A 24,505-nucleotide genomic window follows, 5' to 3' on the forward strand; every position below is an offset into this window, starting at 1 on the left:
TTTCCTTGTTCATCCAAACTGTCATTATTTTGCATTATCGGCTTTATGTATTTTATGATACTCTATGGAAAATCAAAAATAAAAATGTACAAAAAAAAAGTAATTGTGGTGGTCCCTAACTGGCCCACACAGAGTTGTTTTCCGCTACTGGAGCTAATGGACCCTCCTTGTTCTCTTGCACCATTGAGGTTTTGCACTTGGAACCTCCCTCATTCTCTTACGCCATTGAGGTTTTGAGCTCAGTAGCAACTTCTTTGACTTTCTCATTCTGGAGGTTGAAAGGAAGAGTTTTGAAGAACAAGGTTTACCTCCCCATATTTTTGATGTAGTACAAAAACTAGGAGATCATCTACTCTTGCTGCCTATACTAAGCACTGGAAAGTCTTTGATTCGTAGTGTTCTGAACAAGGATTTTCTTCAGTGGACTGTCTGTATCTTCTATTCTGCAATTTCTCTTAGATGTTTTTTCCAAAATTCTTTATTTTTTTACTTTGAGATTATAATGGTATGCTATTAAGGCATTCCTTGTGAAAGGTGGCATAGTCAAAGTTGAGATTTCCTTGGTGTCTACATTGTTTAAAAGCGTTGTGATTAGTAAACCTTTGCTCAACTTTACACTTCTAATTTGAGATCTTCCCTTGGTGTTAAAGGCATTGGTGAGTGCCCCCTTTGAGCCTTTGACCATGGTGGATCTCAAATTTCTTTCTTTAAGGTCTTTTCCCTCGTGGCCATCACTTTTGCTCATCGGTTGGGGTAAAATTTTGCTCTCCTGTGTCATCCTATTTTATCACTTTTCTGGATGAGTCAGCAGTGCTTCGAACAGACCCTTCTTTTCTTCCTAAAGTTCAGTCACAGTTCCATTTTTCTTCAGAGCTTATTCTTCCTACTCTCTCTCCTGATCCTTCTTCTTAAGAGGAATGTTATTGCATTTGTTGGATGTTAAACATGCTCTCTTAATTTATCTTGACAGATCCAAGGAATACAGAACATCCAATTCCAAGATCACACTAAGCCTCTGGATCAAAGAGACTATTTCCTTGGCTTATGCCTGCTCTGATCTTCCAAGACCTTCTGGCCTGCAAGTTCACTCCACAAGAGGTGTGGCTACCTCTTAGGTGGAATTTAAAGGTGTGACATTAGAGGGGATTTGTTGAGTCGGAACTTGGGCCTTTACACACCTTTATTGGTTGTACAAATGTTACCGAGATTTTGGCATTAAATCACTTAGTATTGCTTTATTTCTTGGTCTCCTGGGAATTATTTTATCAATGGCTGATACTTTGGTATACCTCATAGGTATGGGCTGGTTCGGGGAAGTGGGAGGTAGAGGTAATGCCCTGATTACTTACCGTTAATCTACCTTACTCTTAATCTTACTCATTCTTGACCCAGCCATTTGTTACCGCCAGCTTGCCATCCCTGGTATTTTGGCCTTCGATACGAGGCTTGGCATTACAGGGAGTGCTGGCGGAGGTCTACTCTCTTGTAGTACCTTGCTGAGGGTGGGTTGAGTTAGATAGTATTTCCTGTTTTGTATCCTGTCCTGGGATTGGGCAACTGAACCTGCCTGATAGGTAAGGACTAGGCCAAGAATGAGTAGGACTAAGAGTAATTAAAATTACCGGTAAGTAATCGTGCACTACTTACCTATCAGGCATGCTAGTATGTTCCAGCCAGAAAGCTTTTTTTTAATGCCCCACCTGATAATACAACGCCCTTTCTAGACAACTGGTAGAAGATCCTTGAGGGTCCAGAGCCTAAAATGATCTAACATCGTTTATCCCCCATTTCCAAACGATGCTGGTCACCTCCTTTTCATGCACTCCTTGTGACCAAACTTTTCATCAGGATTCCAAATAAGACCAATGGCTACATGGCAGGGAATAAAAAGTGAAAGAACGGCAGATCTAAGTTCTTCGTAGATACTGGTTGTGCTCTTACTCTCATGTACTTTGTTCCTTACCCTGTCTGTGATTTTTACTCTTACGGTGCAGTGCTCTGAAGTGGCATTAGTGACGTATAGTGCAAACACAAATACCCTAAATAAATAAATGTACTGCTGTACTTGTGCAACACGATACATGCCATAATTTTTAAAAACACAAACTGTAAACATGCAGCATATTGTGATTACAGATCTTTGTGAACAAAACATTTTATATTGTATTTATTACCTTATCTGTATTGTTGATTTGACTTTACTTGGATATTGTTTATTTCTCAGGTATGGGTAAACCTAAGTTGTTATAAAATATCTGTGAGTACTTACACACAAACCTTACAGTAGCTTTGTGCCCAATCAACCCACCAACTTTGTGCCATAACAAATACCAAATACTCACCCACAGGAGGGAAACTATTTTATCAACATTAACATGTTGTGCAAAAATTCCTATCCGATACACAGATTAAACTATATCCATTGGAGAGAAAAAAACTCTTGAGCCCACACCCATGGCTATCTTCCTAATCTGGCACCTCATTGGTACGATATCATAATCAGTTCCTGCAAAAAGAGTTTTATGGAGTACTAATGAAAGAGAACTACAAAGAGGTGCAGCTATATTTTATTTTACAAATGTGTACACATTATTGGAAAAGAATAGAATAACAATTATTCATTTGAAACAGTCAACATTATTATTTGTTATTCTTTTTGAAGGCTGTATATTTTATCTGCCGACTGCACCCAAGACTTCGCACTTAACAGTAGGGTCATCTTTTCTGACAACTCTGGTTTCACATGCCTTGTAGTCCATAAAAGTCCAACAGTTCTTTTTATCGTATTCCACAGGTGTGGCATATCTACAATAAAAGAAGAAATATGAGTGTACCATCATATGGTGAAAAAATACATCTCCATCATGTGTCTTGAGTGCCATTAGTTACCAAGCCATTCTGGTTTGCATGTACAAACCTGCACACAGCTAAACATTATAAAGGAAGCGCTATAAAAGTTGTAAAACACAAAAGCAGTATGGCTTTGAAAGGTAAAAAAAAAAATGCTTGTAGTGCTATTTATTTTACTTTTAGCCATGCTGTGCAGTAGCCACACTGTTCTGCAACATAGCTAAACGACATTGGGAAGTCAATAGCTCTATAATAAGTGAGACCTACTGGCTTTGCCAATGCTGCTTATACCTACTCCAGCAGCATTAGCAAAAAACCTAGGGGTCAAATAAATGGAAGACGGACCTCTCCCTCTCAGCTCAGATTACACAGGTGCCTTCGGCCTGTTTTGGGAAACTGAAAAGTCTACGTAAATTAATCCACTTACAACCTGAGGACTGCCGCCGAGTGGTCATACACGCTACGGTGACGGCAAGATTGGACTATGCAAATAGTCTATATATAGGCTTACCTGCTTACTTGATCAAAAGGCTGCAAATGGTCCAAAATGCGGCGGCAAGAATAATCAGGAGAGTTCCCTACTATCAACATGTCGCCACACATCAAGAAACTCCATTAGCTGCCCGTGGCTAGAAGAATAGAATTTAAGGCCTTGACACTTGCTTTCCGTTCTCTCCACGGGAAATGCCCAAGCTATCTGAAGCAGCGCTTATTTGATATTTGATATTTATTAATTTTTATATAGCGCGACTATCGCTCCGGAAGGAGCATCTTGGCGCTGAGCAATCAGAAGAACCCAACTTGATGGAAATGGGAATCATATGGCTGCGAGGACCAACGAGTCGGGTCGAAGGAAGATCCAAGTCTTCAGAAGTTTTCTGAAGAGGGTTTCTGAAGGGGTGTGCCTGAGGTTAGAGGGAAGGCCATTCCAAGCCTTAGCCGCCAGGAGTGAAAAGGTTTTTCCACCTTTCGTTTTGAGCTTAAACCTGGGTATGGTAACCAGATTAGCTCCTGATGACCTCAGGCAGCACGATGGAGTGTACTGAGGGAAGCGCTTGAGAAGATAGGAGGGGCCTGTGTTCTTAGTGGCCTTAAAGACAGTAACAAGGAGTTTAAAAAGGATCCTTTTGTGGAGGGGCAGCCAATGGAGGGTGTTGAGGGCCGCCGAGGCCGAGGACCTTCTCGGAAGTCCGAGAACGAGCCTGGCCGCCGCGTGCTGGAAGCTCTGTAGCTTCTTAAGGGTGGACTTTTTTATACCTGCCAGGAGACCATTGCAATAATCGAGTCTGGACAGGATCAGAGCCACGGCCACTGATTTCCTGGCGGAAATAGGGAGAAAGTCGAAGAATTTCTTTAGCTGTTTGATGAGATTAAAGCAGCACCCTGCAGTAATGCGCGCATGGTCGTCAAAACTGAGGGACGAGTCGAATTGGACACCCAGATTGCGGGCCGATGAGACTGCACTGGGAGGTGCCTCAGAGTGTTGGGGCCACCAATCTTTTGGAGAAAAAAGGGTGTCTTTGCCTAAGGGTATAATCTCAGTTTTGGCGCTGTTGCACTTGAGGTGATTATTATTGAGCCATGCAAAGACTTGGGAAAGGCAATTCTGGAATCTAAGAGCGGCATCGGGGAGTTTATTGTCAAGGGTGACGACAAGTTGAGTGTCGTCAGCGTAAGATGTTACAAGGATGCCATGGGATTCAATCAGGGTGAGCAAGGGGGCCATGTAAATATTGAAGAAAAGTGGGCTCAGAATGGACCCCTGGGGCACACCTGATAGAATGGTTCTTTCGCTGGAGAGAAAGGGGCCAAGTGAGACTGTTTGTGATCTGTTAGACAGAAATGAAGATATCCATTTCAGAGCGGTATCCGACACACCAATTTCGCGCATTCTGTGGATGAGGATTGCATGAGAGATGGTATCAAATGCTGCGGTTAAGTCGAGCAGGATGAGAACAGCGTGTTTCCCCTCATCCTGCAGGAACTTGATGGTGTCGGATAACTCGATCAGAGCAGTTTCAGTAGAATGGCCGGAGCGGAAACCAGATTGCTGAGGATGGAGAATATGGTTGTTTTCCACAAAGGCTTTTAGCTCAGCATGTACTATTTGCTCGGTAATTTTGCCTAATGCTGGAAGTAGGGAAATTGGGCGCATGTTGGAAAGGTCTGTCGGGGGTTTATTATGCTTTTTCATTAGAGGCTTTACGATGGCTTTCTTCCATTCAGCCGGAACAGTGCCTGAGCTGAGGGATTGATTGATGATGGAATTGATGAGAGGGTTGACGGCCTCAATGAGAAGATGTAGGATGGCCGGGGGACAGGAGTCAGTAGGGGCTCCCGAACGGCAGGTCATGATGGCCTTCTGGGATTGAGGCAAGGATACTGGAGAAAAACTGCAAAAAGAAGGTGTATCAGTGTTGTGAAGTAAGGGAGGGGTGGCAGGGGGGGGGGGAAATCCTTGTGGATGTTATTAATTTTGTCAACAAAGAAATCAGCGATTTGGTTACAAAGAGTTTGGGATGGGGGGATTTCTAGTGCCAGGGCTTTGGGGTGGGTAAAGGACTTAACAATATTGAAGATGGTATGTTGTTTTTGATTAGCTGTTTCTATGGCTGTGGTGAAAAACTCTTTTTTGGCTTTCTTTATGTGTGACAGATATAGTTTCCTCTGCCGAATGTATAGGGTTTTGGAGGTGGGGTCGTATGTTTTCCTCCACTCTCTTTCAAGGACCCTGCACATACGATGGCTATCGGTGAGGGCCTGAGTATACCACGGGGCATTGGGCTTCCTTTTATGGGAAATTGGTTTATGATTGGTTGAGTTGGACTTATCCAGGACCAATTTGTTGATCCAGATGTGGAAGTTTTTGGAATCTTGCGATACATCTCCTACGATAGTGGGAGGATGGGAAGGGAGCTGAGGATGAGACTTAATGGACTCAGCTACTTTCTTCCAGTTTATCGCAAAGGTTGAGGGGGAATTCTTACAGTGTGGGTGGGGAGAGGGTTTTGCCTTGATAGAAAAAGGTATAAAATGATGGTCAGTCCAAATTTGTGGGATTGGGGGGGATACAGTTATAGTGGATGAATTGGTGCAGATGCCATCTAATGTGTGTCCGGCCGAGTGCGTGGGGGGCACGACCAGTTGAGAAAGGCCAAAGATATCAAGGGATTGTTGAAAGGTTAAAGTGTGGGGGTCTGCGCGGGATTCCAAATGAAGATTGAAATCGCCGAGAAGAGTAAAGCTGGGGTAATGAGTCAAGTGAGATCCAAGGGTGTCATCCAGGGAGTCCAGGAAAGGCGTGGCGTTTCCGGGGGGGCGATACACAAGTCCACCCGTAAAAGAGGTGGAGGAGTTAATGTGAATCACAAAGCCTAAGCTCTCACAGTCCTTGAGTGAGGTCAGTTCAAATGTGTGGAATCTAACATCCTTTCTGATGATAATAGCTAACCCACCTCCCCTGCCGGCTGGTCTGTCTCGTCTGAGAATCGTAAAATCAGGGGGAAGGGCAGTTGCCAGATCAGGATTAGATGAGTCATTTAGCCAAGACTCAGTGATGAACAGTGCGTCTAGGTCATGGGAAAGTATGAGGTCATGGATATCTTGTCCATGACAAGCTAAGGATCTGGCGTTGATGAGTCCACAACGAAAGGTAATCGGCTTATGTGACGGTAGGGAGGAGGGGTGTGGGATGGTGCCAGTGGGTCCCAAGGATGACCATCTACAGGAACGGCATGAAAATGGTCCCCAGAGGTGAGCAATGGGACGGTGATCCTTGCAGCTATGGCTTGATGGTGGCGGGCGCATAGCGAGTAGCGTGTTAGAGTCGTACTTGAGAACAGGGTTGGATTGGGCAGCATGGCCCGCGCCCGGCGCCATCCTGGCGCGGACGGGCGCAGACGGGCTTGGCTTAGGCGCGGCTTCGGCTTATGCAGCTACAAACAAAATAGGCCACTTAGATCAGGCGCCTTGAACCTACTCTGCGTCCTGAGGTTCAAGAAAGCACGTATTGGAGGGAGATCCTTTGTGACCGTGGCTACAAAGCTCTGAACGATTTGCCCAACTTCTTGCGACAGATACAATCTGAGCCTACCTTTAGGAAAGATTTGAAAACTTGGCTTTTTAGCCTCGACACCTAGGGACAGGATAGCATTTGTCGATCTAGCAGTTAGCACTTCTGTCTTTCTCTTAGCGCCGGGACACCTCTGTTTGAGGTAGCTGTTCGCTCTCTTATACATTTCGTTATTATTATTATTATTATTATTATTATTATTATTATTATTATTATTATTAGTATTATTAGTAATATTATTATTATTATCTTGGTACGGTTGGATAAGCTCTTAACCCTCGTTGTCAAAGCCAAGAAAAGAGGGATGGGGTGAAATTCTTCCTGCCAGTTTGGTTGACGGATCCCTCTTCAGTCAGGGCCAGTGCCAAGTCTGATTTGCCTATGGTTAGTCAATGGAACAGAAAGCAAAATTAGAATGGGTTGGAATGGACCTCAAATAATTTTCAGTGGATAAGGTACACCCAGAGGGGGTTTGTATAGCGGATTTTGCATAGAAACTTAAGATTGAGTGGGGTTAGTGGAATGCTTAGTCATATGGAGGCTTGAGTGCTCAAAAAATATCCTGGCTGTTAGTGCAAAAGACAACAGTTGCTTGGCGACTACAGGATATTTTTATAGCACTTGCCCACTGGTCTTTTCTTTCTTACACACCCCTAAGTGTCAGTGGAAAACGTAATATCCTCAGTATAGTATCAGGATAATGATTAGGAGCAAGACCAGGCACTTTATTCAGAATTATACACATTCTCTAGTGCAATTAATTCTAGCACTTCTCCGTCACATTTTTGCTATTTTTAGTAATTATGTAATATGAATATTTTGTACTTTATGTATTCCATTTGAAATACCCATGTCTTTTATCCCTCTATTCATTCTTACCTCTTCTGGCAAGCAAGAGCGTGCGTGTTGGCGAAAGGAAAACGAGTGAATGTGTACACTGATAGTCAGTACGCCTTTGGCGTAGCCCATAGTTTTGGACGATTGTGGCGTGAACGTGGGTTCCTGACGTCACATGGCGCGAAAATTCAACATGGCCAGCTAATACACGACCTTCTCTAGTCACTGACCCTGCCCCTACAAGTTGCGATTGTAAAATGCAGTGCACACAGAAAGATTCAAGATGATGTTGGTCGAGGGAATGCATTTGCAGACGAGGTCGCGAAAGAGACTGCAAGGAACACAATGAGTCGGATGTATGTTGTAGGTCCTGCTAGATGGACCCCTGATGTGGGTATGTGTGAGGACACCATCAAAAGCATGAAATCTATACAAGCTGACGCGACTGAGAGAGAGGTGAATGAATGGAGAGAAAGCAAGGGTAGATTAGATGCGAATGGTTGTTGGGTCGAACTGTCAGAACATCAGCGATGGTTGTTACCTAACGCTTATGTGCTCGCAATGGTGACAATGGCCCATGGAGTGGCACACGTCAGTGTGAAAGGAATATGTAAGTTGTTGGCCCCAGTATGGCAGAATAGTGGTATCCCAAAATGTGCAGAGAATCTGGTCAGAAATTGTATGGTGTGTTTAAAGCACAATCCCGGTAGAGGGACCCCAACCCCAGCTGGTCATTTTGCACCTCCAACGTACCCGTTCGAGGTCTTGCAGCTCGATTTCATCCACATGGAGAGGTGAAATAACCTGAAGTATGTGCTTGTTGTCGTTTGCGCCTTCTCCAGGTGGGTAGAAGCGTACCCCCTTAAGGACAACACTGCATTGTCAACTGCCAAAGCCCTTGTCAAAGAATTCTTCCCTAGATTTGGCATGCCTAGGATTGTCTGGAGTGATAACGGAAGTGAATTTGTGGGACAAGTGACGAGGAGAGTGTGTGAGTGTCTAGGCATCCACCAGAAGTTCCACGCTGCAAACCACCCCCAATCGGCAGGTTTGGTAGAGTGCTATAATGGCATATTAAAATTGAAACTGGCCAAAATCCAAGCCAGCACAGGTCTCAAGTGGCCAGACGCCCTGCCTTTAGCACTCTTGTCTACCAGGATGATTGTCCATTCTAGACTGGGACTTAGCCCACACGAGATCGTGTTCGGGCGCCCAGCAAATATATGGGGAGTTCCGAGGCCAAGAAAGCTCAGTGAGATCGAGTACCCTGCACTGTTTGACTATTTGCACGAATTGACAACTAAACTGCATGCTTTACATCAACAGGTCCACAGCTCCTCTCCACCGGCATCTGACGATCCAGGCCATGCCATCGAACCTGGCTCGTGGATCCTTGTTCGGAATTTCAGGAGAACAAAGAACGAGGAGCCTCGCTGGACCGGACCTTTCCAGGTTTTGCTGTCGACCCGCTCTGCAGTACGTGTCCACGGAAAGAAACACTGGGTGCACGGCGCCCATTGCAAAAGGGTCCCGCTGCCCCTTCCATATGACCGGTGGGTCCAGAACGGAATCGCTGACTCTGAGACTGAAACTGTACCTCGTTTTGTCCCCTTCAGCGATGCACGATTAAGAGGAACTGATACCGACAAAGAGAGCGATTGCATTTTGCAAGGATCTGTGCCACCGGCAATGCAGTTGGACACTACCGAGCCTGAAACATTGTTCAAAGATCACATCGTGCCTGAGAAAGAACGTTATAATCTGAGGCCAAGACCAAGGAACTGACATACCCAAATTAGTGCGATCTTCCCTTTTCCCATGAACTATTTTTGATTCCACAGCTCTCTCGCCCAGGGAACTAGCTCATTTTTGATTTTCGAACCGCCATCCGGTTCTGCTGCTAAGGCCGCGGTTGAAGTCTGAGGAGTGCAGCCGGGGACGCCTAGGTCAACGGTTCTGGTCAGTCTGAGGGAATCACCCCGGATTGGACAGAGCGCACATCTTGGCAGAAGCAACCTCCCACCGCGGGCAGCAACCAGAGGATGGAGTTTCCGAGGGTAGAGAGACCTGCTAGACGCATGAACTTTAAAAAGAGAATATGCACTGTGATGGCAAAGAAGAAATTCTTGATAACATGTATTTTGATGATATGTAGCATAACAATGTTCTTGATTGGTTATACTTTATGCACGTTTTAAATCACCTTTTTAAACAACACTCAGCCCACACCTCCTCCAACTGTTTCCTCACACTCCTTTCACCCTCTTCCTGAACACGAGTCTGCCAGAAGACTAGAGTTTGTAAATAACTCCTTCATCCAGCTCCTACACCAGCACCAGTCTATAATGAACACATCAAATTGTTGGATATGTGGACTCATGCCACACACAACAGATAAGGGCATTCCATACTTCATCCTGCCATTCAGTTATTATGGTTCTCTGTGGGCTTTCCAGACCATGTTCCTGTTCGCCCTAGAACCATACCCGCCCCGTTCCACAGAGAGCGATTCCAGCAACAAGGCACTAGTGGTAGGAATAAGAAATATGAGTAGTGATGTTGACACGTACCAAACGATTCCTAAAGATGAACTCACTCCATATAGCCATTGGAATATGACTAAATATGGGTTCTCTTTGAATAAAAACCAGAAAACGAAGAGATCATCCCCAGTCTGGATAGTGCCTCACCGTGGTCACTTATGTCTGCAAGGTATTGGCAGGGATCCCAAAGCACAGTTGGGGAAGAGCGTATGCACCGAAACATATGTGTTTGCTTCCCGAACTTCCCCTCCATTCTTGGCGGCTAAAGGCACCTATTTCGTCTGCCATGACAAAGCCTATACATGGTTGCCCCCTGACTTCTCGGGCACATGCTTCATCTCGTTTCTGCTGCCACCCACCTACACGGCCGGGGCAGATTACCATCGGACAAGGACAGTTAGGGGTGTCGTGAGTCAAGACGACACCGCGGGTCAAGAATTTGGAGACTTCGCAAAGGGTTTTCTGCCATTTTGGGGGCCAGCAGGAACATTCGACAATTGAGGAGGATAGTTGAGTCCGCCGTGACCGAAACGGACGGTGCCCTTAGCAACTTAACAGCCGAGCTTCAGTCGGATCGACTTATGACACTTCAGAACAGGGTTGCCCTAGATGTCATACTTGCAGACCGTGGTGGTGTGTGCAGAGTGATCCAATCTAGTTGCTGCATTTTCATCACCGATAATGCCCCGACAGTGTACCAGGCCATCTCCAAACTACACCAAATCTCTGATTCCCTTAACGTGGAGAAAGGGGATTGGTCTGTGCTAGGATGGCTGTGGGAACTGATCTCTGCCTGGGGATGGAAAACTCTGATCTTCATTGGGATGATCCTAGCCGTTCTGTTTATGTTCTGCCTGTTTGTACAGTGCGCTCCTGCATTATGTGGCCTCTGTGCTACTTCATGTGTGAGGAAGCCTGTATCAAGGAACGAACTGAGCAACAGAATGATGCCCCAGCAGCATCTCCACGAATTCATCAATACAGATCTGGATTCAGATTAGAGTTATTGCCTAATATGAGGGCAAAAGGAGGGTCTGTGGTACTGCAATTCTGGACCCTGCCGTTCCGCCAGCCTCGGGGTCCACACACTCGTATCGCAAATGTCGTCGTACCATGACGAATTTGGTATCGACGGACCGGTAATGATTATTACATCATCCCTATGCATTTGCGTCATGATCGAGTGATGCTGACACCCTTAAATCGTGGTTTCCGTCTCGAACCCTCAGACGCCATTTTGTGAACGGCATCCATCTTATGGCTTGCCCTCATATAGTCAATTGATTAAGGCCGAGTTTGATCTGAAAGGACACGTCCACCATAGCTGACTTCCCCGTGACCTGGCCGAGCTGACTCCACCGCCTCCAGCCAAACCTGTTTGGGCAGCTCCTCGCCCAGTGGCCGAGTAAGATATCATCAAGGCTCAACATGCCATAAACCATTCACTACATACAGACCATGTTTTCCATACACATACACCTGTCCATGATTCTTGTTTATGACCAGTTTTACGATGGGAGGGTCCTTGACCTTATTGGTGTTTCATCGATATCTGATGGGAATTCTGGGTCTGGCGGGGTAATCCATCACAATCCGGACATCTGAAATATGTGCTGACCAGCATGACTTCGCTCGTTGTATTGTTGTGAAAATATGTGTATAACCATATCATAAACTCAAGAATTCTTGCCCGCAGCTGTTATTTATGTATATAAGGAGAAGTCTGGTTCTGTAAAAACGAACAGTCTCCTGGGAACTTATGACCCGTGATGTTGTAATTCTAGGACACCTGTTACTTGGTTGCAACCAATAAACCTCGATCTATGACTTCACCTAGAAGACTCTGTGTTTCTGTAAGTCCAGAACAGGGAGAACCTAGAGGTCTTCGGGTGTGGTCCCCTGGCACCACCGGGTCTCTAAAAACCCGGCACTTCAGTGTCAGTCGTTTTCCTATTATGTAGAGATATGGCTTTTACCAAGCTGCACCAACAAAACACACAGGAATGGCTTGGGCAGCTGTAGTAGTGAAAACGTACCCAGAGGGAAGCACTGGACTAGGGTAGGAGGAAGAAGGGACATTGCTAGGTTCCCTCACACACATGTTACTGGTTCAAAACATGGATTGGAGGAAGATGCTTCCTCACACCCATAAAACACGGAAACTATATGCAGCAACAGTGTAGGGTTTGTTAAGTATAGGTGTGTGGGGGTTGGAGGAGAAATATATGTTTCGGGGTTATATGAGCATCTCACTGTGTAGGGTTATATGGGTAAATGTGATCATGTTTTGATGTGGGGTGAATATGATGGGGACAGATTGTTATTGCTGTGGTGTGATGATGAAGTGGAAAGAAAGTAGTTACTTGCCTGTAACAATTGTTTTGTGGATTAGATCTCTTCTTGGGTTTGGACATAGCTTAGAAATGAATATACCTTTTATTTTTGGCCATCAATCTTACCTGTAGCTAGTATGAGTCTCAAAGATATGAACAGTAAGCCCACAATGCCTGAGAAGTAGCCACCACCTCCAGATTCTTTTTGCTCAGGACTTTATTGGCCAAGCATGTACTGAGTATATTTTACAGAATTGCAAACAATGTGCTTGCACTAACAGACATGTAAGTCTGGTAGGTAACTAGTTTTTGCAGTATGAGACTACTCTAGATTCACATGCTGTGCATTGATTATACACTGTATTTTCTCCTTGAAATGAGGGTGTGAAGTGTGAGGCCCAAATAGGTTTTTGATGGGAAGTTATGAGCACAGCTTCCTCACCAAGAATATTCCCAGGTGCCACACTGGATTCAGTGATTTTTACAAGCACTGCTCCCCACTAGTTGGTATGGCACAATATGGCACTGCACTGACGCCATACCTCCCTGGAATTGAAGGAGTGCAGCTGTATACAAGTACCCTCATTCCGCAATGATATCAGTTCCTTTTTCTGGGGCCATCAATGTAGATCTGGAGCTTGCCACCCAAATTTGTTGGTGATCCAATGATTTCAAATTCTCCACAGGCGGTGTGCCAGGGACGATGTCTCTACTGAAAACAACAGGAGTCAAGCCGTGACTTTTCTGCACTGCCTGGGCTCTGTTCACCACTTGAAGTTGTGCAATAAGTGTTCCAATCTGCAGCTGAAGGCAATCAGGCAGACGAAGGTGAAGTTTAATTTCATCAAGCGTAAGAAGATGTTGCGTTTAAAACAGAAGTCCAGCTCCTGCTTCAACTCACAGGGCCATGCTCAGTTGACATCTCAGGGTTGGTTCTGCATGTAGCCCCCTTCCTGCTCAAAGTCTTCCACTAAGTCAAAGTCAAAAACATTTCATATGTGCAAGAAAAGAAAGCCAAACTCATCCCTATATCCCCACTTGCAGTCTGGCGAGAATGCGCCTGCGCTTGGTTGTCACTCAAAGGATCCTGTGTCTTTTGACTCCAAACCGGTCACACATTTGGCCCGGGCAAGCCTCAAATTTTCCAGGCTGCAGTGGAACCTGCTGCAAGTAGCAGTCATCAAGGATGACATGCTACACATTTCCATATGCTACCTGCTCTCTTTGACATACCTTTGGGCCCCAATGGGCCACAAAAGTCCCCTGTCGAACTTTTCCCACCCATTTCTCACTGAACTGCTTTCTCAAGCCCCTTGCCTATGGCACAACGAGGATGTTCTAGACATTGACTCCAGCCCTACAGTCCAAGCCAACTCCTTCTATGTCTTTGCTGATGCTGACTCTGCCGGCTCTGGTCTCTGATTCGAAAACTGACGTCAGCACTCGTCAAGCCTCTGTCACGCTATGAAATAACAGCCAGACTCTTGGCCTCAAAATCTCACTTGAAGGCAGTACTAGGGCTTGCTTAATGCCTCTCACAACATTGATAATGATGCCAAGGTGGACTACATGCTCACCCTCATTAAACTGATCAAGGACTCTATTAAGACTTGCAAAATGCCAGTGGTCTAGATACCTCTCAAGAGACAAAGGAGCACTCGCCACGTGGTCCACCAATGGAAAAGAAATGCCTTTTTTTTGCAGTAGAAGTGTGAAAAGCAACAGAAGTGCTAGACTACAATTACTCATTCTGAAAACCGAAGCCACTTTACTGACTAGTGGCACCTGAGGACATTCACTCCACGAGAGACGGTAAACATTGTTTACAAAGATATTTACACATTTGCATGCCATTACAATGCAAGCTGTTACAATGGCACAGACTGGAGTTGGAATAGTAAATAATACTATTCCATAATCCAGCACCTCTCTCCCCCCCCCCACAGCAAGTCTTTGTAATGATTTGTGTTGTAATGGTCTGTAATGTAACACAGTTGTGTAATGAACGTGTTGTAATGACATGCATTCTAAACGTGTGCGGTGTAACATGGCCTATTCATGAGAGACAGCAATTCTCCAACTCTTCCTCCCCTGTTGCCGCAGTCCGTAATTAGGGCCCTTGCTCTCCCAGGATATGACCCTCATATGGAAATCCATCACATCAGAACGATGGGTTTACAGATTGTTCAAAAGACTATGAGCTGCTTTTTATTTCTACCTTTTATTCCACCTTCAACAGAGCGATTTGTGCCAGATCATGTCCCTATTTTGATGCAAAATGTCAATCTCCTGCAGGCCAGAGGCACCTTTAAGTGGGTTTCAGATTCCAAGAGAGCAAGGGGTGCTATTCACTCTACTTCACCATGCAGAATAAGGACAGAGGCCTCAGGCCAATACTTAACCACTCGCCATTGAATACCTTTTCGAAGAAGGACAAATTCAAAATTCTTACTCTGGCTCAGGTGCTCTCTGCTCTGGATCCAAGGGCCTGGATGGTGTCCCCGGAATTGCAGGACGTGTATTTTCATACCTGCCCTACAGTCCCACAAGCTTAATGTGGTTCATGGTGCGGTCAGAATGACAACAAGCTTACTGTGCTGTCCTTTGGCCTTACCGTGCAAATCCAGGTGTTTAAAAAAGTGATGGCGGTGGTCAGGCCGTACCGTCAGAGGTCAGGGATACACGTATTCCCATACCTGAAAGTATAAGTGCTCCAGGCGGGTTCACTGCAGTCGTTCATATACCACCTATGACAAAAACTGGGCTCTTGATCTCCTTCGGGTTGTCCATCAGTGAGCTGCAATCTCACCTGTGACCTATGCAAAGGATTCCCTTCATAAGAGTTATGCTGGATACAGTGGTGTGCAAGGCCTTTCCACTGCTGCAATGAGGCCAGGGCATTCAGGATATGATGTAAACATTTCCAGCCTTGTTCTGGGTCTCGGTGGAGAAAGTTCTAGGGCCTCTTGAGCTACTGTCATCATGCATCCTTGCTTCTCTTAAGCCAGATGGAAGATGTGGTCTCTGCAATGGAACCTACAGTTTAAATGGCTTCAGCACGGCTGCCTCCCTAACAGCGTCAAGATCTCACCAGAGATGGCTCAGGACCTCATGAGGTGGTACTCAAGCATCAACCAAACAATTGGCAGGCCCATATCATACAAGCAAGGTGCTTTAGAGGCCTTGGACCATTGCCAGGAGGCTCTGTGCGGCTTGAGGTGACCTAACCAGCAGAACATCTTTTTGGTGGCCAACTACATAGCGGGGTTAGTGAACGTCAGGGAAGATGAGCTTACTAGAGATCTGATGGTGGACCATGAATGGCATTTCCACCCCCAGGTGGTGCAGGGCATCTTCGATCAAACTGGCACACCGTTGGTAACTTTGTTCACCACCATTGAGAATGTGCAGTGCAGCATCTGCACACTGGAGTTTCCTCCACAAAGGTAATTGAGATAAGAATTCTGTCTGTGATGGCCATCACCATAACCGGTCTCCTATACACGTTCCCGCCACTGCTCCTCCTCCCCTGACTTCTGAGAAAGACAGGATAGACCATACCCAAGTCATTTCAAAAGCAGTGGACTCTGCCGGTAGGGTGTGGTACCCAGAGCTCATGAGCCTTCGCATTTACATGTCGATCGATCAACCCTTTCAGTAGAACATACTGTCTCAGCAACAGGGGAGGACCCTGCACCCAAATGTCCACAACCTGCACCTCAATGCATGGCTATTGAGTGGATACAATTTAATTTTTTCAATTTGCCTTCTCTCGTGGTAGATGTCATTCTTGTAGCAATACGTCTATTCATGAAGTCCATTCGGGCAAGGAGAAGGGAAACATTTGTCGCCTGGTGTAGGGCACGTCATCTAGATTCTTTGCAGGCTATATTCTCATGAATTGGTGTTTGTTGTTAATGGCCTGAAATGGCCTTGCAGTGGGCACAATTAGGTGTTAGTTGCTGGCCTTTTTGGCCTTTTATATTTTTTTTTATCTACACTCTCTCTTGAAATCACCGGCTCTGCTCTGTTTTCTAAAGGGCCTGCTGCATTTGCTCGAACCAAAAGTTTTATTCATGCCTTGGTGAGACATAATCTAGTTCTGACTTTTGATTTGTGCAAGCATATGAGCCTATACACAGTGGGTTAATATGTCTTTTAATGATCAATAGAGCGTTGCTAATCGCCATCACTTCTTTGTACCGAGTGAACTACAGGCACTTGCCATGTAAGCTCCGGACACCACTTTTTTCCAGACAAATTGGTGCTGAGGCCTTTAGACTGCCTTCCTGCCTAAGGTAGTACTACCCATCCATGCTAGTCAATTAATCACCCTGCCATCCTTTTCTGATCCACTGCACTGTTCGAAAGAAAAGGAAAGGCTCCTCCATCTTGTACCTCTGAGAGCTTAGCGTTTCTACATTGACTGTGCAAGAGACCGTTGTCTGAATTATCTGATCTTTGTGGTGTTCACTGGAAGACAAGAAAAGTAAGGCAATACAAAAGAGGACTCGGTCCAGGTGGCTAGTTATCTGCATTAAAATCTGCACTCTTCAGTAGGCCTGTGGACTTATTTCACTGGGGTCAAGGCTTCTACAACTACCTTTGTGGGGGGGATGTCGGTTCTAGATATCTGCCAGTCTAGAGTGTGGGCCTGAGTGAGAGCATGAGTGCAGACATTCACAAAACATTATTGCTTTGACAGTCACGGCCAAAGGGAGGGCCATTTTGTCAGCTTGGTCCTGTAAGACTTCCTTATCTGAGTCCACTCCTCCGACCTCCACCTTTGGAAAGTACTACAGTAGCTTCTATTCTAAAGGTTAAAAATCTGCTAGAAGTATCTATCAAAAGAATAAGTTGCTTACCTTCAGTAATGATGTTTCTGGTGGATAGTCTATCTATGCGCAGATTGCTCACTGCCCTTCCTCCTGCCATGTTAGATTTTGGCAGTTAGTGTGGTAACTGATTGTTCAAAGTTCTTCCTCCTATGTTCTTCCATGACCACCATTGTAGCACTCTTTGCGCCTTTATTGTCACAACCACTAGATATTTCCTCTCCCTCAAGGCTAGGGGCGGGTTGAATGTTTCCACAGGTGGAATTTTGGTTACTCTGCGCTACTCTTTATCCTGCTGTTCAGGGCAAAGTCAGCCAATTGCTAAGTGGTGGATTTTTTCTCAGAAAATGAGAGCTGGTAAGCGCAAGGGAGATTTGGCGTCCCCTACTGATATTTAATAATGCAGGCAGTCAAAGGCAGCCGCGAGCGTTTAGGGTCACAGGGCTGCCACTCGAGCAGATTTGCTGTCACTTAAGTAGACTTTATTCTGGAGCAGCAGCAAAATCAGCTTGCATTAGCTGAACGCTCTTGTGCAAAGCATGGTGCCTCTTGCATAATTTTTCCACATTGCTCACACTACTGGTGCTCTATTGCAGAGCCAGCCAGCGCAGCTGCATGTTTTCTAACCGATGGTGGAACACTGACGAATCTTGCAGAGTTTTTATGTAACTTAGCTGAATCCCATGGAGTGAAACTCTGTGAGTTCCATCCATCACTACTCAATACCTGAGATTATTGTTTCATTAGCCACACTTGTAGAAGATGCAAGTACAATCACAAACAAGGGTAGTAGTGTTCCCTGAAAATGGAGCTACCACACATCAAATTAATTCAATATTGTACAAATTCTCAGTCAAATGGTGTGAATAGTAAACAAAGTGCTGTACGTACAGCGGGGTGCGTAGCTAGCTTGAAACACCTACCACCCAAAAGTGCTATTGGCACGCCGAAATCAACATGCACCACAATGACAGAAATATAAGCCAATACAGCACACCCCTCATCAGCTAAAAATAGTCCCAGACAGGAAGCAAATAATGAAAATCAATAAAATGAATGATGTCTACGGAAGTCCTGTGAAGTATCCTGTGCATTATTGGATCCCCTTGGAATTATAGGTTTACTGGAATTGATTTATGGAATTGTGATAGACATTTGTCCATTATTTGGCTTACTGACTGGGACTATATTTAACTGATGAGGGGTATGCTGTATTAGCTTATATTTCTGTAAAGATGCAAGTATATTCATGCATAAGGTATCAAAAGAATACATGATGCCATCACTCCCAACAATGTTTTTTTTATTGTTCTCACTGTCAGAGACAGTGATGTTTGCTAACGGTGAACCTGTTCCTGGAATGGCTGATCTCTCTTTGAAAATGTTACTGCCTAACTGTAACCATACTTATCTCTATTGCCAAGAACAATTTCTGCTTTGATAGTATGAGACAAAATGTGTCCATGATCATTGTGAGTCCCAATTGAGGAGTAACATCACTAGCTTTATGATGCTATAGCGACATTGGAACCAGCTCACCTTTACTAGCCAGCCATGCAGATACTGATCAACGTGCTTTTTCTCACACCTTAGATGTGAAGCAATTTCTGCCAGACATTTTGCCATTATTCTTGATGCCAATTTACTGAATAAATCTCATGAAATTAGTGAATTTTGAGGTAAGCAATATTGGTGAATTTTGCTAGGTATTCATGAATGAAATATTCTGTGGTACTTTTGCATGCAGGAGAATAGTTCAAGTAAAAAATGCTGTGTGAGACAGGTAAAACCAAAACTGAGAAACATTTTCTTCTCAGTCCTCTGCTGGTATCTTGCATGAATGGTATGTCCTCACATTCAATTTTTATTCCAGGTAACAACATGTATCTTTCAGGAAAGGCAGCATAATTTACATTTTGTTTTCAACATTTACATAATTTAGTGTAATTGGACAGATTTACCCCCTATGCTGGTAATGTTGTCTTTTGGCTCTGACTCTGGAGGGTTTTCTGTTAACACCATGCAGTAGTTGTATTTGAGAATTGTAGGAAATAAAAAATCTTTTGTGTGATTTACCCCTAATTTTTGTCTTATTTGTTTTGCTGAGATTCTAACACTGTGCACTTTACCCCTGCAAACCAAGAGTAAGGTACCTGTGCCCCCCTTTTAATTATGGTTAAATTGGCTTATGCCAATTAACACATTTAACATGCCTAGAAGTTTCTAATATAGGGTGTAGAAAATGCATCTAGGACCTGGAAGTTAAATGCTACTTGTGGATTGCAGCACCTCTTGTGCCATCCACTGTGTCTGCCTGTAAAACAAATTTTCAACCCTACCATGTGTAGCCTTAAAGCAGCAGTCTAAAACCTACTGTCAATCCTTCATCTCTGGCTTTGATGATAGATATGAAAGTGATAGAGTTGACTGATAGTGATTTTCATGTCCTAGATCTACTTATCAAAGGCATGCATATGGGGCTCACTGGTAGTGCATGCTCAGATATAGTACTCACATTGCAAATGACAAATAATCAGAGAAGTGTTAAATAGCCAGAAATAGTGAAGAATTGTAAAACGTTAATGGAAAATGTACATACAATTGCAGCTCTAGAGCCATATGATAACATAAACACAGGCGGAATCCCAAAACCTTTAGGTCATGATGATTTTTTTGAGCTACCGTGAAGCGATTTACTACTGACTATATTAAAGGGAATATAAAAGACAAGACGCCATTATGCTACACAAAAGCATGCGGAAAGATAAAGATGCAATCGGTGTAGACTATAACGTTGCAAACTTTTAAATGTACATAAACACAAATTAAAACAGCCTGGAAAAATGTAAAATTGGCTGGATATACAACACTTCCTTAGAAGAAACGGTACACAAGTTTTTTGGCATTTAACTTCTCACAAGAGCTTAAAATCAAACACTCTTGTGGAAATGTATGTCAGCCAACAAGCATGGGAGATTCACTTTACTGAGTTGTATGCTGAATATAATGGAGGGACCAATATAGCAAACATTGGGGTAGGACATCCCACAGATTATCCGACACTGCATCCTAAATTTAAGTCCCTAGTTTTTCCTCTACAGGAAACATGTGAAGCTTTAAGAACTTCTAAGAAAGAGAAAGCCCCTAACCCAGCCAAAATGCCTATAGACCTCAACTTATCTGAACCCTGGATGTGGGCTACATTTTTCAACATATTGACAACCGCTATTGACAATAGAGCAAAGATTCCCTGCCTATGTAAAGGAGGAGAACTTGTTCCCATATATGTGAAAGGGAGAAGAGAAGACACAGCCAACTATGGCCAAATTGACAACTTGTAAAAAAATGTATGTAATCAGGTCTCCAATGTAAATTGCAGCAATGCATGGACAAATAGCATGTCCTGACTGATTTACAAACCGGCTTTAGAAGGAAAATGAGTACTATTGACCAGGTCTTCAAATTCCAAATACTATGCTGGAAATATCTCTTGTTGGAAAAATCAGTTCTTTATAGCTTTTGTCGACATGAGAGCAGCCTTTGACTTGGTATCGTGGGAAGTACTTTTGGATGTACTTAATGACTATGGTATACTGCACCCACTCTTAATTATCTTAATGCAGCCACACTCAAATACTTATGCACAAGTGAGATGGAGTGCTCACAGTGAGCTAACAATTAGGTTCCCTGTTAGGAGAGGAGTGTGGCAAGGTTGCATTCTTATGCCTACTCCATTCAGTCTGTATATTAATGAATTATTGGAGTATCTAGCAAAGTGCCAGAATGACACACCAAAGATAGCAGGACAGAACATTTCTGCATTGATGTTTGCAGCTGATATCCTAATAATTCCCCAATCATCCATGGGCCTGCAAAATCTACTGGCTATGTTTGCAACTATTTGCTTGAGATAAAAGTTCACAAAACAAAATACATGGCCATAAATCCTCATGGTGTGTTGGGAGATTTCTTTACATTAAAAGGAGCAATAATAGAAAGGGGCTGAAATTTTGATTATCTAGGGGTAAAGCTCACCGATACACTATTGTGTTTTCCACAAATCACTGAAAGTCAATTGACACTAAAGCATAATGACACTATGGTATCAAAAATGTTTAGAGGCAGAACAGTAAGGGTGGTTTCACCTGCATTGAAAGTCTACCCGGCAAATTGGGCTGAGCTTGGCATTATATGGAACTGTTACTGTTAATTAAATCTAAAATTGATTTCTTACAGTCTTTTGCCGTCTACCAAATGATGCCCCACTTCTATGATATCTCGATCTATCTTTAAATTAATTGGCTTTTGTCACCATATTAAGACCTCTACTATATTGGATATGGGTATGGGGAGTTGAAGAGTTGGAATGTTTACGGGCCTAATTGGTTGATCTCTTGGAAACCGATAAAGCTTGCACTACCCCTTGGCTAAGGTACGTAAAATCTCTGCCCTATGTATTAGTTCTAAAACAGCTTTGGATGAACCTTGGTGCCTTTAAACAATGATATAAGGAGCATATTAAAAGATAAATATTCAGGGCGTGGCTAGCCATCATGGCCGAACAGACGTGATTGCTTTGCGCCAAGCCCAGTAACTATAGACCGTCCAGAGGCATTTTGTCCCCCACAGAAGCTACCTACCGGGACACCCCCTCTCCCAGATGCCGGGGGTCCCCCATTCTGGAGGAATTGCCACCGGAGGTCGCCTGCAAGTCTTTGTTGGAAAGCGCCGGTGCCGCAAGCAATTACCTAAGATGGCGGCTACAGCAAAATCCAGTGGTGGCGATTCCGGGTGCAGCTGAGGCCGTCGGGGGAATTTGCAAACAGGAGAGGCTCAGAAGAGGATCGTGACAGGGGCACAGGAGCAGGAAACACTGTACACTCCCGAACAGTTGTTTTGGCACGCTTTGAGACAGCCGCAGCCCACAGGTAAAGCCTGCCTTCCCTGTATGGCCCCCAAGGTGAGCAGAGGAGACCCATAATTTAAGGAAGTGGACCACAGGGGGTGCACTAGCCTGCACAATACCTCTGGGGGCGTGGGGAGGTCACCCTGCTTTGCCCACAATGATTGAAGACCCCCTGGGACTGGACTGCCTGACTTTAAGATAATGTCAGTTAGACGGTTTCTGAATTAGGCTTGCAGCCTTGTGTCTAGGCTACAGGACAGATTTCTGGCGTCTCCCTCCCTGTCCCTACCTAGGCAGCCCACCCAAAGTCCCAAGAGCCATCCAGCGCCAGTCTGCCAAGCACAGGTGAGATACTCGATGCCCGAATGTCGTGAGTTAGGGGTCCCAGACATCAGCGTTGTTCTGCAAGATCTCTGCACCTATAATGTACAAAAACAAAATATGAGTGTTTAAAAGGGTTGAGGAGGCAGAAGAATATCTTCAATTAGTTTCAGAGGATAGAAAAAGAGATTAGAGGGAGTGAGGTTAAGAGGTTGACGATCTAATAAGCTTCCTTAATGATGTAATGTTCTTCCAAGAAGGGTTTTTTCCGTCTAATTTTTGGGGGTTGTCCCCGTTCTGTTTTTGTTTTGTGTGGAGTCTTAATTTAAATAGCCCGTCCGGTCATCCGAGGATGGAGCCATAAGGCCTCGTGAGAGGCTAAGGAGAAGGAGGGGGGTTCTCCAGGGGAGCACAGGGCAGCACAGGGTGTGGGAAGGGCACTGGGTGGGGAGCATGTGGGAAAAAAAGAAGAAAATGTTCAAATCGCCAAATTACATATCTATTCACTTACTTCTATCAAGAAAAATATGTCACAGGATAGGGTAGCTCTGCTGGTATACATGAAGCTTCTTTCATGTAATCTTAATGGGTTAAGAGTCAAGTATAGAAGAGAAAGGATTTTTCAATATGTTAAAGATGCGCTTGAGCACATTTTCATTGTGCAAGAGACACATTCTACGGAGCAAGCGCTAAGGGATATTTGTAGTAGTAAAAAATGGATTCAACAAGTTATAGCTACATCACAGTATAGGACTATTAAGGGAGTCGCAATATTGATTAAAACAAACTCAGCTATTTCATTACTTGAATCAAGAGTTGATGAAAAAGGGAGATGGGTCATTGCAAATATTAAATATCACTCCTATAAGTTCACAGTAGCAGGATACTACGGACCGAATTCAGATGATCCGCTCCCACTTAAAGAATTGTTGGGTGAGCTTCTTGACTTTGATGATCCTCTAATTCTGGCAGGAGATTTTAATTTAGTTCTGGATCCACAGGCAGATAAATCATATAAGCTTAAGTCTTCACATAATCCTAAAACAAGATCTCTAATACTAAATGCAATGAATCAATTTGGTTGGATAGATATTTGGAGGCAGAAGTGGGGCACAAAAAAAGAATTTACTTTTCATAATAAGATGCTGTGCCATAAATCTAGATTGGATTTTTTTTAAATCTCAAATCAGCTTGCTGAGCTCGTACATGAAGTAAAACATTTAGGAGTACATATTTCTGATCATGCAGCAGTTGTTATAGCTTTGAAACTGTCGGGGTCACAGGGAAGTAAAAGGTGGACTATAGACAGGAGTATTCTGCTGGAGGAGGAGGTAATAGAGAAATTAAAGTTGGAATCTAAAGCTTTATTTGATATTAATTTAGGAACAGCTACACTTCCGGGCACTTGGGACTCATATAAAGCTTTTTGAGAGGGGTAGTATTGGCTATTCAGTCTTCTAGATATAGAATTTATTGGGCAAAGATAGCTGAGATCGAGTTAAAAATTACTACTTTACAACGTAATTTATTAGATCAAACCTTATCGGGGGAAGCAAACATTCAGGAATAACTGCTAGGATGTAAACTACAATTGGAGGAGATATTAGATAACAGACTCAGAAAGCGTTGGCAGGCTAGCTCTCTTGCTCATTTTAAATATGGGGAAGCTAGTGGGAAGCTCTTAGCTTGGAAAGCCAAAAAAGAGCAGAAGGGGAACATAATTAAAGGAGTTTAGAAGGGTAATACAGGTGTAATCTCAGAAAATAGAGCTGATATTGAGGAAGCTTTCTTCAATCATTTTGATTAAG

At 44.0% G+C, this 24,505-nt stretch overlaps 1 protein-coding gene across 1 annotated transcript in view; it reads right to left on the reverse strand.

Annotated features, from left to right (window-relative positions):
* Positions 1-2,551: 2,551 nt before the first annotated feature.
* LOC147663087 (beta-microseminoprotein-like) overlaps positions 2,552-24,505 on the reverse strand; it is a 113,206-nt gene continuing 91,252 nt past the window's right edge. Inside the window, exon 4 of the mRNA XM_086950686.1 lies at positions 2,552-2,805. Within this exon, the coding sequence (XP_086806812.1) occupies positions 2,673-2,805 (133 nt within the window). The 3' untranslated portion in view covers positions 2,552-2,672. The remainder of the gene's footprint in view (positions 2,806-24,505) is intronic.

The sequence above is a fragment of the Lissotriton vulgaris genome, unplaced genomic scaffold (assembly GCF_964263255.1).
Source record: "Lissotriton vulgaris unplaced genomic scaffold, aLisVul1.2 SCAFFOLD_783, whole genome shotgun sequence".
NCBI classification, from domain to species: Eukaryota; Metazoa; Chordata; class Amphibia; order Caudata; family Salamandridae; genus Lissotriton; species Lissotriton vulgaris.